Raw genomic sequence first — 12,784 nt, 5'->3', positions numbered from 1 at the left:
ACAACTAATAAATAACGCAGCTGGGGCAATATACCCAGAGTTAGCCAAACTGCAAGATTTACAGGGCCAGTCCTCTGCACAAGCTCACCTTCACTTCTGACACCTGCAAGTGCAGAGGGTTCCCAAAACCACTTTCAGGTTCAGTAATTTGCTAGAAGATCTCACAGAACTCACAGCAAGTTGTTATACTTGTGGCTACTGTATTACAAGGAAAGAATACAGGTTAAAATTATCCAAAGGAAGAAAGGCATAGGGCAGAGTCTTGGAGAATTCTACACGTGTCCTTAGGATTCATTACTCTCCTGGTATTGATATGTGGCAGTACACACAGAATATTACCAACCAGGGAAGTTCACCCAAGTATTAGTGTTTACAGTCTGTATTGAGGCTTCATTGTGTAGGTATGATTGATTGAACTCAGTTCAACAGAGTTGAACTCAGTCTTCTGGCCAACTGATACTGCATGACTCAAAGGCCCTACCCTAAATCACGTGGTTGGTCTTTTTGGCATGGCCATTCCTCACCCTAAGACTACTGGGTGTGGCCTGGCTCACCCTAAGATTTAGTGTGATCAGCCTCCACTCTAGCCAAAGACACTCCTATTAGTTGTGACATAGATTGCCTCCAAGTAGCAGAGGGCAAAGGCCAGACCTCTCTGGGCAAGGCCAAATTATTTACTACATAGGCTAGAACTTGAATATTCTAATTTATAGTCCCTTATTAAGCCATATTGATGCCATTTCCATCCTAACAATTCCCAAAAGGATCTAAGGTAGCTTTTAAAGATATGTAGAACATGTAACAGTGTACAGTTACTGATGTGTTTGTTGCCTGTTCCTTTATATTTACCAAAGATAACTACTATAATTACTTTAAGTGCATTAAATAATAATGTTAACTAGAAGTAGAAAAGAAAGATGTTGCAAAGGGGAATCAAGAGTAAGGATATAAAATGGGTAAAAAAATAAAGCTAGTGTGCAAATTGTACCATAAAGTCTTATGTTAGCCATGTTAGCTTGCTAAGGTTAGCCATGTATTTGAGTCTTAACTTTCTAGCTGCCAGTGTGGAGGGAAATAAGATTATGATCCACCATGTCTATAAAATAGAAACAAATGGATTATATAGGGAAGCATTTGGATGATATCCACTAAAGATCCCAATAAAGTCTGTAACAAAAAAAATCTGCATTTTTTTCTACATTGTTCTTATAGTCATCAAGATAACAAGTTTTACAAAATTGGTTCTTGAGGAGACTCTTAATACAGGTTGATGCCATTATATGAAGTGTACCGTTTGGGTAAGGACAGGCAGTTCTAGAGTCTAGTAGAAATAGGGAGATTTAGAGACTGGGAATACAATATATAGACTGTTCCATATCAGAGGCTTTTAGTTGGACTGGTTTGACCAGGGAGTCAAACTCATTTGAATTTTGCTGTTCCTATACAAGTTGGTGCTTTAGAAACTTTGTTAATTTTAAGCTTACATTTTGTTCATAATCTTTAAAATTTTTGATATCTTGATATTTAATATATTGAGTATTTTGTGTTGAAGTGAAAGTTGATCTATTAAATACTGGTAACATTTGTTTTGCGGGGAAATTGGCTAAAGAAGTACCATCTCTATTTCATCACTGTTTCCTCAAGTACATGATTTGTTAGTTTTTCTTTTTGACTAAGCATAGAATAAGAATTTTCTCATTTGATTATTGTAAAAGTAGGCAAGGCAAGTATGTATTGTGTAGAGTAAACCGAGGCATGGAAGGTTGAGGTGACTGGTCCTAGGGCAGACAACTAATAACCCAGCTGGGGCTATATACCCGGAGTTAGCCAAACTGCAAGATTTACAGGGCCAGTCCTCTGCACAAGCTCACCTTCACTTCTGTATATTCAGTAGTATTACTGAATACTGAAGTAATACTGAAGAAGTATTACTGAATAGTTGTCAAAGCTATTAGTTATTTTTAATTTCCTAAAAACACATGTTTCAGGTCAAGGTTGAGAAAAATTCATCCTATGGATATTTTTATACCATTATTGTTTGAAATTAACATTTCTTGAGAAAATGAAATTTAACAATTAGAAGTTTATTATTTCTCAATGAAATAAAAATTAAAAGATTAAAAAGAAAGAAACTTCTCCCAGAAGAGTTTTCATGTTTAATTGTGAAAGATTGTATTTTTTTAAAAGTTGGTAAACTGTTTACCCATGGATTATTGTCTCAATGTATCTCACTTTATGGAATGGATATATGAATAAACATTCTAAAGATTACTTTCCTTAATCTTCAAATTTCTTTGCCTTCTATCATAAAATTTAATTGTATTTCTACAGATGTACATTTTAGAGTTAAAATTTAAGAGTAAAGTTATCTAAGAGTACAGCAATACCTTTCATATCCCACTGAAAAGAAATACCTTTTAATAAGTTAATTACTAAGTTATGAATTACAAATAATTAATCATTGAAGTATCACATCAAAATTTTCATTCCCCAGATCTGTTCCACAGCATACAGTTACGGATGTGTTTGTTGCCTGTTACTTTATATTTACCAAGGATAACTACTATAATTTCTTTAAATGCCAGCTTGGAGCTTGCTTTTTATTCTTAAACATTGTCTCCCACTTTTTTTTTTTTTTAAGCTCTGGGTTCCCTTCATTATCCTGTGGAAGTAGCGGTAGCAGTTCATCCAACACGGCTGTGAATTCTCCTGCCTTGTCCTATATACTCAGCATTGGTGAGTCCATCACCAACCGACGAGATTCCACTACAACCTTCAGTAGCACCATGAGCTTGGCCAAACGTCTACAAGAGCGAGGCATCTCTGCCAAAGTGTACCACAGCCCAATTTCAGAGAACCCCCTCCAGCCTCTCCCTAAATCCCTGGCTATCCCTTCCACACCACCAAATTCACCATCTCACTCACCTTGCCCTTCTCCTTTACCCTTTGAGCCTCGAGTGCATCTCTCTGAAAATTTTTTGGCCTCTCGACCAGCTGAGACATTCCTCCAGGAGATGTATGGCTTGAGACCCTCCCGGAACCCTCCTGATGTTGGCCAGTTGAAGATGAACTTAGTGGACAGGCTGAAGAGACTGGGGATAGCCAGAGTGGTCAAGAACCCTGGTGCCCAAGAGAATGGAAAATGCCAGGAGGCAGAAATTGGTCCTCAAAAACCAGATTCTGCTGTTTATTTAAATTCAGGTAGCAGTTTATTAGGTGGACTAAGGAGGAATCAGAGTCTTCCAGTCATAATGGGTAGCTTTGCTGCCCCAGTTTGCACATCCTCACCCAAAATGGGTGTCCTGAAGGAGGACTGAGGTTCAGCAGTTAACTGACCTCTTATACAAGTTAGCACATGAAGGATAGATATGCACTGAAACATGTGGTCTGGTCTGACTTGAGAGAAAAGGAATGTTGCACAAGGGTTGTGAATGTGAAAGGGGGAATGGAGGAATGGAAATAAAATTGGGATGAGCCCTAATGGAGGAAGTCGGGCAAATTGAAAGTATAAATGAATGGGCCATGAGTGTTCAGAGGGAGAAAAGAAAGGTTTAATATACTCCTTCGTTGAGTTTTCTTGTCTTGAACATAAAAAGTGAATACAAATAAATTCAGTAATACTAAAACATACAGAGATACTGAACTTGCTGGCACATTTACTTCTGGTAAGCATAAAGCAGAGAGAACCCAGGTTAGAAGGATGGGAAGAGAAAAGGAGCGGTTTTATTGCTTATAGAAAGCCGTTCTGAAGGGTTGGTGGGGTAAGCTCAGTCTATTACTGAGACAATAGTGAGATGGCTTATATGTTTCCCCTGTTAATATCTGATTAAATTATGTATCCATCAAATGGTATGCTCACAGCATTAGCAAAATTAGGAGTTTCATCTTTTTCATTGAATCACAGGTGGAGACTCCTATTTTCCTTTCTGTTTTCAGGCCTTTGAGCCCCTGGGAGCCCAAATACCACTCAATTATTTTGTATTTATGATTAATAAAAGTTCATTTTTTAAATTTGTATTTTTATACAACCTCCAAAAAAAAAAAAACAACTGGGTAGAGGGTGGGAGGGATTTACTTTTAAGAAGCAAAATGTGAGTAAATTGGAACCAAGAAAACTTGTTTTTAGAGTATTTTGTCTGAATAAGTACAGTAGCCAAGGAATAGAAACATAATTGCATGTTTTTAAAAATTCCTTGGAGGCTGGAAGGGGTTAAGCCAGAAGTGCAATCAATAGGAATTAGGGAATGTTGTATATTTATATATGTAAACTTTTTTTGTAAGAAAAGTTGGTGACAACTAAACCAACTTTTTCCAAAGTGCGCTATGCATATTTTTAATGAAAGATGACATGTATTTGCACAAAAATTCTCAGGCACATTAAATTATTGTAAACTGAAGTAAAACCCAGGTGCTTGCTTTGAAATTGTGGTTTTTTCTTCCTAATGTAAAATAAAATAAAACACATCTGCCTTCTTGATATTTATAGAATTAGAGAATAAACTTTTTAATGGGGGAGTTTTTCTTTTTCTCTAAGGTTCTTTTTTTTTATTCAAACTGTATGAAATGGCAAAGTGAGGCTCTGGGGTTAGATTTCAGCATTCAGCAGTTGACACAGGCTAAGAAATGGAAAGAAATAGATCTGTTTTTTCTCAGCGTTGCTGAGCAAAGTCTGCTTCTTATCAGATGACGTGGCTTTGTCTAGACAGCACGCAGTTCAGAAAGAAATGTCTTTATACAAAAGACATGATAGAGAAAAGATGAGAGAGGGGACTAATTATTTTGTTTATGAAAATGGCAAGTAAATTACTTGATCTTTTTGGTGCTTATTTTGCAAATGTTTTGTTCCTTTGTCCTGACTTAAAGGCAGTTTTCTGAAGAACTCTTGACTCTTGCTCCTATGGTTCCCATAGGCACACCTATTCCCAGGCCAAGGAGAGTCCTTCCTCTCCCCTTTTGAGGCATCCCCGCCATCCCCCCACTTAGAGCTATGTGCTCAAAAAAGCCAACATGAATGCAGTGGTAAAAATGTGTTAGTTTCTTATACTTTTTAGAATCTCTCAATAAAATTTTTCTAAATAAATTCCACAAAAACAAAGGGTGAAGATGGTCTCTCCCTTTCGTTCCCCTTCACTCAGTTGTGCTGAGGTCAATAGAGTGTACAGATTCAGAAAGGATTCCAGCAGGTTTATATGTGAGTATAAGTGTCCGTGAATGGGGCAGGCATTAAATAGAAGAATCCCTGCTGTTTAAATTTCCCACATATTCCAATTCACTTTTAAAAAATACCATTTGAATTTGTATTTCATAAAGTGACTCTGGGGTGCTTACTTTAGCCAATTCTTAAAATTTTTTATTTGTTCCCTAAGAAAGTAATTAATGTTTCTGTTGCCTGGACAGTTACAGTTTCCAGGAGACATCAGGAAGTAGGAAACTGTAGGGCCAGAGAGTAGTACAATGTTAAGTTGTCCGATTTATGTGTATTACATAAAGCTATAAATTGAACTAGATCTTGCCGTGCTCTGTATTGAGTATAATTTATATACTTTTTTATAATTAATGACTAAATGATCACTTTGGAGGCAGGGTGGTGGGGGTGTATTAGCAGCCAAATAAGCACATCTGATCAAAAAGAACCAGGCTTAGATTTTTTGTAAGTACATTGATATTGATGTTCCACCAGAAACACCTTAAGTGTATACTGTTGTGTAATGTCTCTAGAAAGGAATCCTGTCTTAAAACTGGGTTTTGCTGTTTTTTGAAGTTTCTACCTAAAATCATTTTTGGTATATCCTGATAATCTCTATAATACTAGAATTGTCTGCAAAATGTAGTAAGAAGAATTGGAGCCTAATAGCTGATTCCTCCCAATTTATCTGTTATGTTTTGTCACTATTCACATTTTAGTCTTTTCTATGATAAAAATTGTATGTGTACTTTCATGCCAGTATAGGAAACCTCAATTTTTTTTTTTTTTTTTTTTTTTTTTTGCCTTTAAGAAGGTTTTCAGTGATTATACCTCAGGTATTTCTGAGTGTCCTATTGCCTAGTAGGAGAAATATCTTCCCGAGCTCAGAATTAAAAGTTCTCCTAAATTATGAAGATCCCAAATCTTATGTAAATAACCTTAGGCATGAGTCCTTAGGGAGAAGTTAATGACCATTGTTAAAGTGCTTTTTTAGAAAATGTTGTGCTATATGTTCTTGATTTGACATAAATGAATAGACTTTGGCAAGGGAGGAAATAAGTTAAAAGGCAGCTTACAAGAGCCTATTCCCTATAAAGGGTATAATTTTACACAGTACTCAAAGCTTGTTATCTTTTCTGACCATTTTAGTACAGAATTAGTACTTGGTGGTTACTAACATCAACTTGTGACATCTAGGACTAGGGCTCTTAGTGTTTAGTGGGCCACTTCTCTGATGTCAGATGCATGCAGACCTGTACTCCACATGCAACCCAACAGCAGTGCAGTGTGATAACTGAGCGGTCGCATGGCAGAGGACATCCCCCTCAGAGTGGGCACAAGTGCCCTCTAGGGCAGCCAGGGGAATACTATTGTTCGATACCTGGGATTTGACTTTGTCAAACAGCTCTTTGTGCCCCTATCTTTGTTTTGTCAAATGTAGATCAGTTAATAAACATGAGTAGCTTGAATTTTCATTTGTCTCCCTGTGTCTTTGTCCCAGCTGTTTGCACAGGTAATCCTGTACTAAATCTTTTCTGTTATGTTTTTGGTTAGAAAACAACCTCTACTTGTCAAACCAATACATACACAAGAAACCACTAATAGTAATAATAAACAGATCTTAATGTATTTTCCTAGATATTTTTTAAAATAGCATAGACAGTATCTATGTATACCATAATACTTCCTTAGCAAAAGTAACAGCAACATAATAATAAAATCTAAAGTCATTGATATGCAGATACCAAGTTTGAGAAGATTCGGGAAATATGAAGCAGTTCTTTTCCTGTAGTCCACAGTTTTCTGTTGACGCTCTTAGCTATTTAAAAGTTATTTCCAAGAAGCTAAATTTGAACATTGTTAGACTCTAACAGAAAAGGTCTTTTGATACTTTGTCTTCTTCACAATTTAATTTCTTTTTTTTTTATAATTTCCATTTTTATTTTAGATTCTGGGATATATGTGCAGGGTTGTTACCTGGATATGTTCCATGAGGCTGAGGCTTAGAGTATGATAGATCCTGTTACCCAGATACAGAGTATAGCATCCAATACATAGTTTTTCAACCCTTTCCCCCCTCCATCCCTGCTATAATAGCCCCCAGTTTCTATTGTTGCCATCTTTATGTCCTTGAGTAGCCAGTGTTTACCTCCCACTTGTAAGTGAGAACATGCAGTATTTGGTTTTCTGTTTCTGTGTTAATTTGCTTAGGATAATGGCCTCTAGCTACACGCATGTTGCCATGAAGGACATGATTTCACGGTTTTTTATGGCTGCATACTATTCCATGGTGTATATATACAACATTTTCCTTATCCAGTCCACCACTGATGGACACTTAGGTTGGTTCCATGTCTTTGCTATTGTGAATAATGCTGCGATGAACATGAATGCGTGTATCTTTTTGTAGAATGATTTATTTTCTTTTGGATGTATACCCAATAGTGGAATTACTGGGTTGAATGGTAGTTCTGATTTAATTTCTTTGAGAAATCTCCAAACTGCCTTCCAAAGTGGCTGAGCTAATTTACATTCCCACCAACGGTGTACGAGCATTCCCTTTTCTCCACAGCCTCGCTAGTATCTGTTTTTTTGTTTATTTGTTCATTATGAGACAGAGTCTTGCTCTGTCACCCAGGCTTGAGTGCAGTCGTGCAATCATGGCTCACTGCAACCTCAACCTCCTGTGCTCAATCGATCCTCCCACCTCAACTTCCCAAGTAGCTGGAAGTGCAGGCATGTTCCACAACGTCCAGTTAATTTTTGTATTTTTTGCAGAGATAGGGACTCACCATGCTGCCCAGGCTGGTCTCAAATTCCTGAACTCAAGCGATTCTCCCGCCTTGGCCTCTGAAAGTGCTGGGATTACAGACATGAGCCACTGCATCTGGCACATATTATTATTACTATTATTATACTTTAAGTTCTGCGGTACATGGCAAAACATGCAGGTTTGTTGCATAGGTATACACATGCCATGGTGGTTTGCTGCACCCATCAACCCGTCATCTACGTTAGGTATTTCTCCTAATGCTATCCCTCCCCTAGGCACCCCCCACCCCCCAACAGGCCACGGTGTGTGATGGTCCCCTCGCTGTGTCCATGCATTCTCATTGATCAACTCCACTTATAAGTGAAAACATGCAGTGTTTGGTTTTCTGTTCTTGTGTTAGTTTGCTGAGAATGATGGTTTCTAGCTGCATCCATGTCCCTGCAAAGGAAACGAACTCATCCTTTTTATGGCTGCATAGTATTCCATGGTGTATATGTGCCACATTTTCTTTATCCAGTCTATCATTGATGGGCATTTGGGTTGGTTCCAAGTCTTTGCTATTGTGAACAGTGCTGCAATAAACACATGTGTGCATGTGTCTTTATAGTAGAATGATTTATAATCCTTTGGGTATATATCCAATAATGGGATTGCTGGGTCAAATGATATTTCTAGTTCTAGATTCTTGAGGAATTGCCACACTGTCTTCCACAGTGGTTGAACTAATTTATACTCCCACCAACAGTGTAAAAGCATTTCTATTTCTCCACATTCTCTCCAGCATCTGTTGTTTCCTGACTTTTTAATCATTGCCATTCTAACTGGAGTGAGATGGTATCTCATTGTGGTTTTGATTTCCATTTTCTCTAATGACCAGTGATGAGGTTTTTTTTCATATGTTTGTTGGCTGCATAAATGCCTTCTTTTGAGAAGTGTCTGTTCATATCCTTTGCCCACTTTTTGATGGGGTTGTTTTTTTGTTGTAAATTTTTTTAAGTTCTTTGTAGAGTCTGGATATTAGCCCTTTGTCAGATGGATAGATTGCAAAAATTTTCTCTCATTCTCTAGGTTGCCTGTTCTCTCTGATGGTAGTTTCTTTGGCTGTGCAGAAGCTCTTTAGTTTAATTAGATCCCATTTGTCTATTTTGACTTTTGCTGCCATTGCTTTTGGTGTTTTAGTCATGAAGTCTTTGCCCATGCCTATGTTCTAAATGGTATTGCCTAGGTTTTCTTGTAGGGTTTTTATGGTTTTAGGGCTTATGTTTAAGTCTTTAATCCATCTTGAGTTAATTTTTGTATGAGGTGTAAGGAAGGGATACAGTTTCAGCTTTCTGCATATGGCTAGCCAGTTTTCCCAGCACCATTTTATTAAATAGGGAATCCTTTCCCCATTGCTTGTTTTTGTCAGGTTTGTCAAAGATCAGATGGCTGTAGATGTGTGGTGTTATTTCTGAGGGCTCTGTTCTGTTCCCTTGGTCTATATATTTGTTTTGGTACCAGTACCATGCTGTTTTGGTTACTGTAGTCTTGTAGTATAGTTTGAAGTCAGGTAGCGTGATGCCTCCAGCTTTGTTCTTTTTGCTTAGGATTGTCTTGGCTATGCAGGCTCTTTTTTGGTTCCTTATGAAATTTAAAGTAGTTTTTTCCAATTCTGTGAAGAAAGTCAATGGTAGCTTGATGGGGATAGCATCAAATCTATAAATTACTCTGGGCAGTACGGCCATTTTCACGGTATTGATTCTTCCTATCCATGAGCATGGAATGTTTTTCCACTTGTTTGTGTCCTCTCATTTCCTTGAGCAGTGGTTTGCAGTTCTCCCTGAAGAGGTCCTCACATCCCTTGTAAGTTGGATTCCTAGGTATTTTATTCTCTTTGTAGCAATTGTGAATGGGAGTTCACTCATGATTTGGCTCTCTGTTTGTCTGTTATTGGTGTATAGGAATGCTTGTATTTTTGCACATTAATTTTGTATCCTGAGACTTTGCTGAAGTTGCTTATCAGCTTAAAGGAGATTTGGGGCTGAGACGATGGGGTTTTCTAAATATACAATCATGTCACCTGCGAACAAAGACAGTTTGACTTCCTCTTTTCCTAATTGAATACCCTTTATTTCTTTCTCTTGCCTGATTGCTCTGGCCAGAACTTCCAATACTATGTTGAATAGGAGTGGTGGGAAAGGGCATCCTTGTCTTGTGCCAGTTTTCAAAGGGAATGCTTCTAGTTTTTGCCCATTCAGTGTGATATTGGCTGTGGGTTTGTCATAAATAGCTCTTATTATTTTGAGAAATGTTCTATCAATACCTAGTTTATTGAGAGTTTTTAACATGAAGGGCTGTTGAATTTTGTTGATGGCCTTTTCTGCATCCATTGAGATAATCATGTGGTTTTTGTCATTGGTTCTGTTTATGTGATGGATTACGTTTATTGATTTATGAATGTTGAACCAGCCTTGCATCCCAGGGATGAAGCCGCTTGATCATGGAGGATAAGCTTTTTGATGTGGTGCTGGATTCTGTTTGCCAGTATTTTATTGAGGATTTTAGCGTCAATGTTCATCAGGGATATTGGCCTGAAATTTTCTTTTTTTGTTGTGTCTTAGCCAGGTTTTGGTATCAGGATGATGCTGGCCTCATAAAATGAGTTAGGGAGGATTCCCTCTATTGTTTGGAATAGTTTCAGAAGGAATGGTACCAGCTCCTCTTTGTACCTCTGGTAGATTTTGGCTGTGAATCCATCTGGTCCTGGGTGTTTTTTTGGTTGGTAGGCTATTAATTGCTGCCTCAATTTCAGAACCTCTTATCAGTCTATTCAGGGATTTGACTTCTTCCTGGTTTAGTCTTGGGAGGGTGTATGTGTCCAGGAATTTGTCCATTTCTTCTAGATTTTCTAATTTATTTTCATAGAGGTGTTTATAGTATTCTCTGATGGTAGTTTGTATTTCTGTGGGATCAGTGGTGATATCCCCTTTATCATTTTTTATTACATCTATTTGATTCTTCTCTCTTTTCTTCTTTATTAGTCTTGCTAGCGGTCTATTAATTTTGTTGATCTTTTCAAAAAACCAGCTCCTGGATTCATTGATTTTTTGAAGGGTTTTTTGTGTCTCTGTCTCCTTCAGTTCTGCTCTGATCTTAGTAATTTCTTGTCTTCTGCTAGCTTTTGAATGTGTTTGCTCTTGCTTCTCTAGTTCCTTTAATTGTGATTTAGGGTCTTGATTTTAGATCTTTCCTACTTTCTCTTGTGGGCATTTAGTGCTATAAATTTCCCTCTACACGCTACTTTAAATGTGTCCCAGAGATTGTGGTATGCTGTGTCTTTGTGTCACTGGTTTCAAAGAACATCTTTATTTCTGTCTTAATTTTGTTATTTACCCAGTAGTCATTCAGGAGCAAGTTGTTCAGTTTCCATGTAGTTGTGCCGTTTTTAGTGAGTTTCTTATTCCTGAGTTCTAATTTGATTGCACTGTGGTCTGGGACACTGTTATAGTTTCCTTTCTTTTGCATTTGCTGAGGACTGTTTTACTTCCAATTATGTGGTCAATTTTAGAATAAGTGCGATGTGGTGCTGAGAAGAATATATATTCTGTTGATTTGGGGTGGAAAGTTCTGTAGATGTCTATTAGGTCTGCTTGTTGCAGAGCTGAGTTCAAGTCCTGGATATCCTTGTTAATTTTCTGTTTCATTGATCTGTCTAATATTGACAGTGGGGTGTTAAAGTCTCCCACTATTATTCTGTGGGAGTCTAAGTCTTTTTGTAGGTCTCTAAGACTTGCTTTATGAATTTGGCTGCTCCTGTATTGGGTGCATATATATTTAGGATAGTTAGCTCTTCTTGTTGCATTGATCCTTTTACCATTATGTAATTCCCTTCTTTGTCTCTTTTGATCTTTGTTGATTTAAAGTCTGTTTTATCAAAGACTAGGATTGCAACCCCTGCTTTTTTTTTTTTTTTTTTTTTTTGCTTTCCGTTTGCTTGGTAAATATTCCTCTGTCCCTTTATTTTGAGCCTATGTGTGTCTTTGCATGTGAGCTGGGTCTCCTGAATACAGCACACCGATGGGTCTTGACTCTTTATGCAATTTGCCAGTCTGTGTCTTTTAATTGGGGCATTCAGCCCATTTACATTTAAAGTTAATATTGTTATGTGTCAATTTGATCCTGCTATTATGGTGCTAGCTGGTTATTTTGCCTATTAGTTGATGCAATTTCTTCATAGTGACGATGGCCTTTACAGTTTGGTATGTTTTTGCAGAGGCTGGTAGTGGTTTTTCCTTTCCATGTTTAGTATTTCCTTCAGGAGTTCTTGTAAGGCAGGCTTGGTGGTGACAAAATCTCTCAGCATTTGCTTGTCTGTAAAGGATTTTATTTCTCCTTCGCTAATGAAGCTTAGTTTGGCTGAATATGAATTTCTGGGTTGAAAATTCTTTTCTTTAAGAATGTTGAATATTGGCCCCCCCTCTCTTCTGTCTTGTAGGGTTTCTGCTGAGAGATCCACTGTTAGTCTGATGGGCTTCCCTTTGTGGGTAACCCAAACTTTCTCTCTGGCTGCCCTTAACATTTTTTCCTTCATTTCAACCTTGGTGAATCTGACGATTATGTGTCTTGGGGTTGCTCTTCTCGAGGAGTATCTTTGTGGTGTTCTCTGTATTTCCTGAATTTGAATGTTGGCCTGCCTTGCTAGGTTGGGGAAGTTCTCCTGGATAATATGCTGAAGAGTGTTTCCAACTTGGTTCCATTCTCCCTGTCACTTTCAGGTACCCAATCAAATGTAGATTTGGTCTTTTCACATAGTCCCATATTTCTCGGAGGCTTTGTTCGTTTCTTTT

The 12,784-nt window shown here is 37.7% G+C and overlaps 1 protein-coding gene across 4 annotated transcripts in view; it reads left to right on the top strand.

Moving 5' to 3' along the window:
* The window catches only part of TRAK2 (trafficking kinesin protein 2), a 74,507-nt gene extending 67,847 nt beyond the window's left edge, over positions 1-6,660 (top strand). For all 4 annotated transcript variants that reach the window (NM_001428160.1, XM_016950291.4, XM_016950293.4 and 1 more), the window contains one exon: positions 2,642-6,660. In NM_001428160.1, coding sequence (NP_001415089.1) covers positions 2,642-3,317 — 676 coding nt within the window. In that variant the 3' untranslated portion in view covers positions 3,318-6,660. The remainder of the gene's footprint in view (positions 1-2,641) is intronic.
* The last annotated feature ends 6,124 nt before the right edge of the window (positions 6,661-12,784 follow it).

Source organism: Pan troglodytes, chromosome 13, assembly GCF_028858775.2.
Source record: "Pan troglodytes isolate AG18354 chromosome 13, NHGRI_mPanTro3-v2.0_pri, whole genome shotgun sequence".
Classification (NCBI taxonomy): Eukaryota; Metazoa; Chordata; class Mammalia; order Primates; family Hominidae; genus Pan; species Pan troglodytes.
This window is presented reverse-complemented; position numbering and strand designations above follow the sequence as displayed.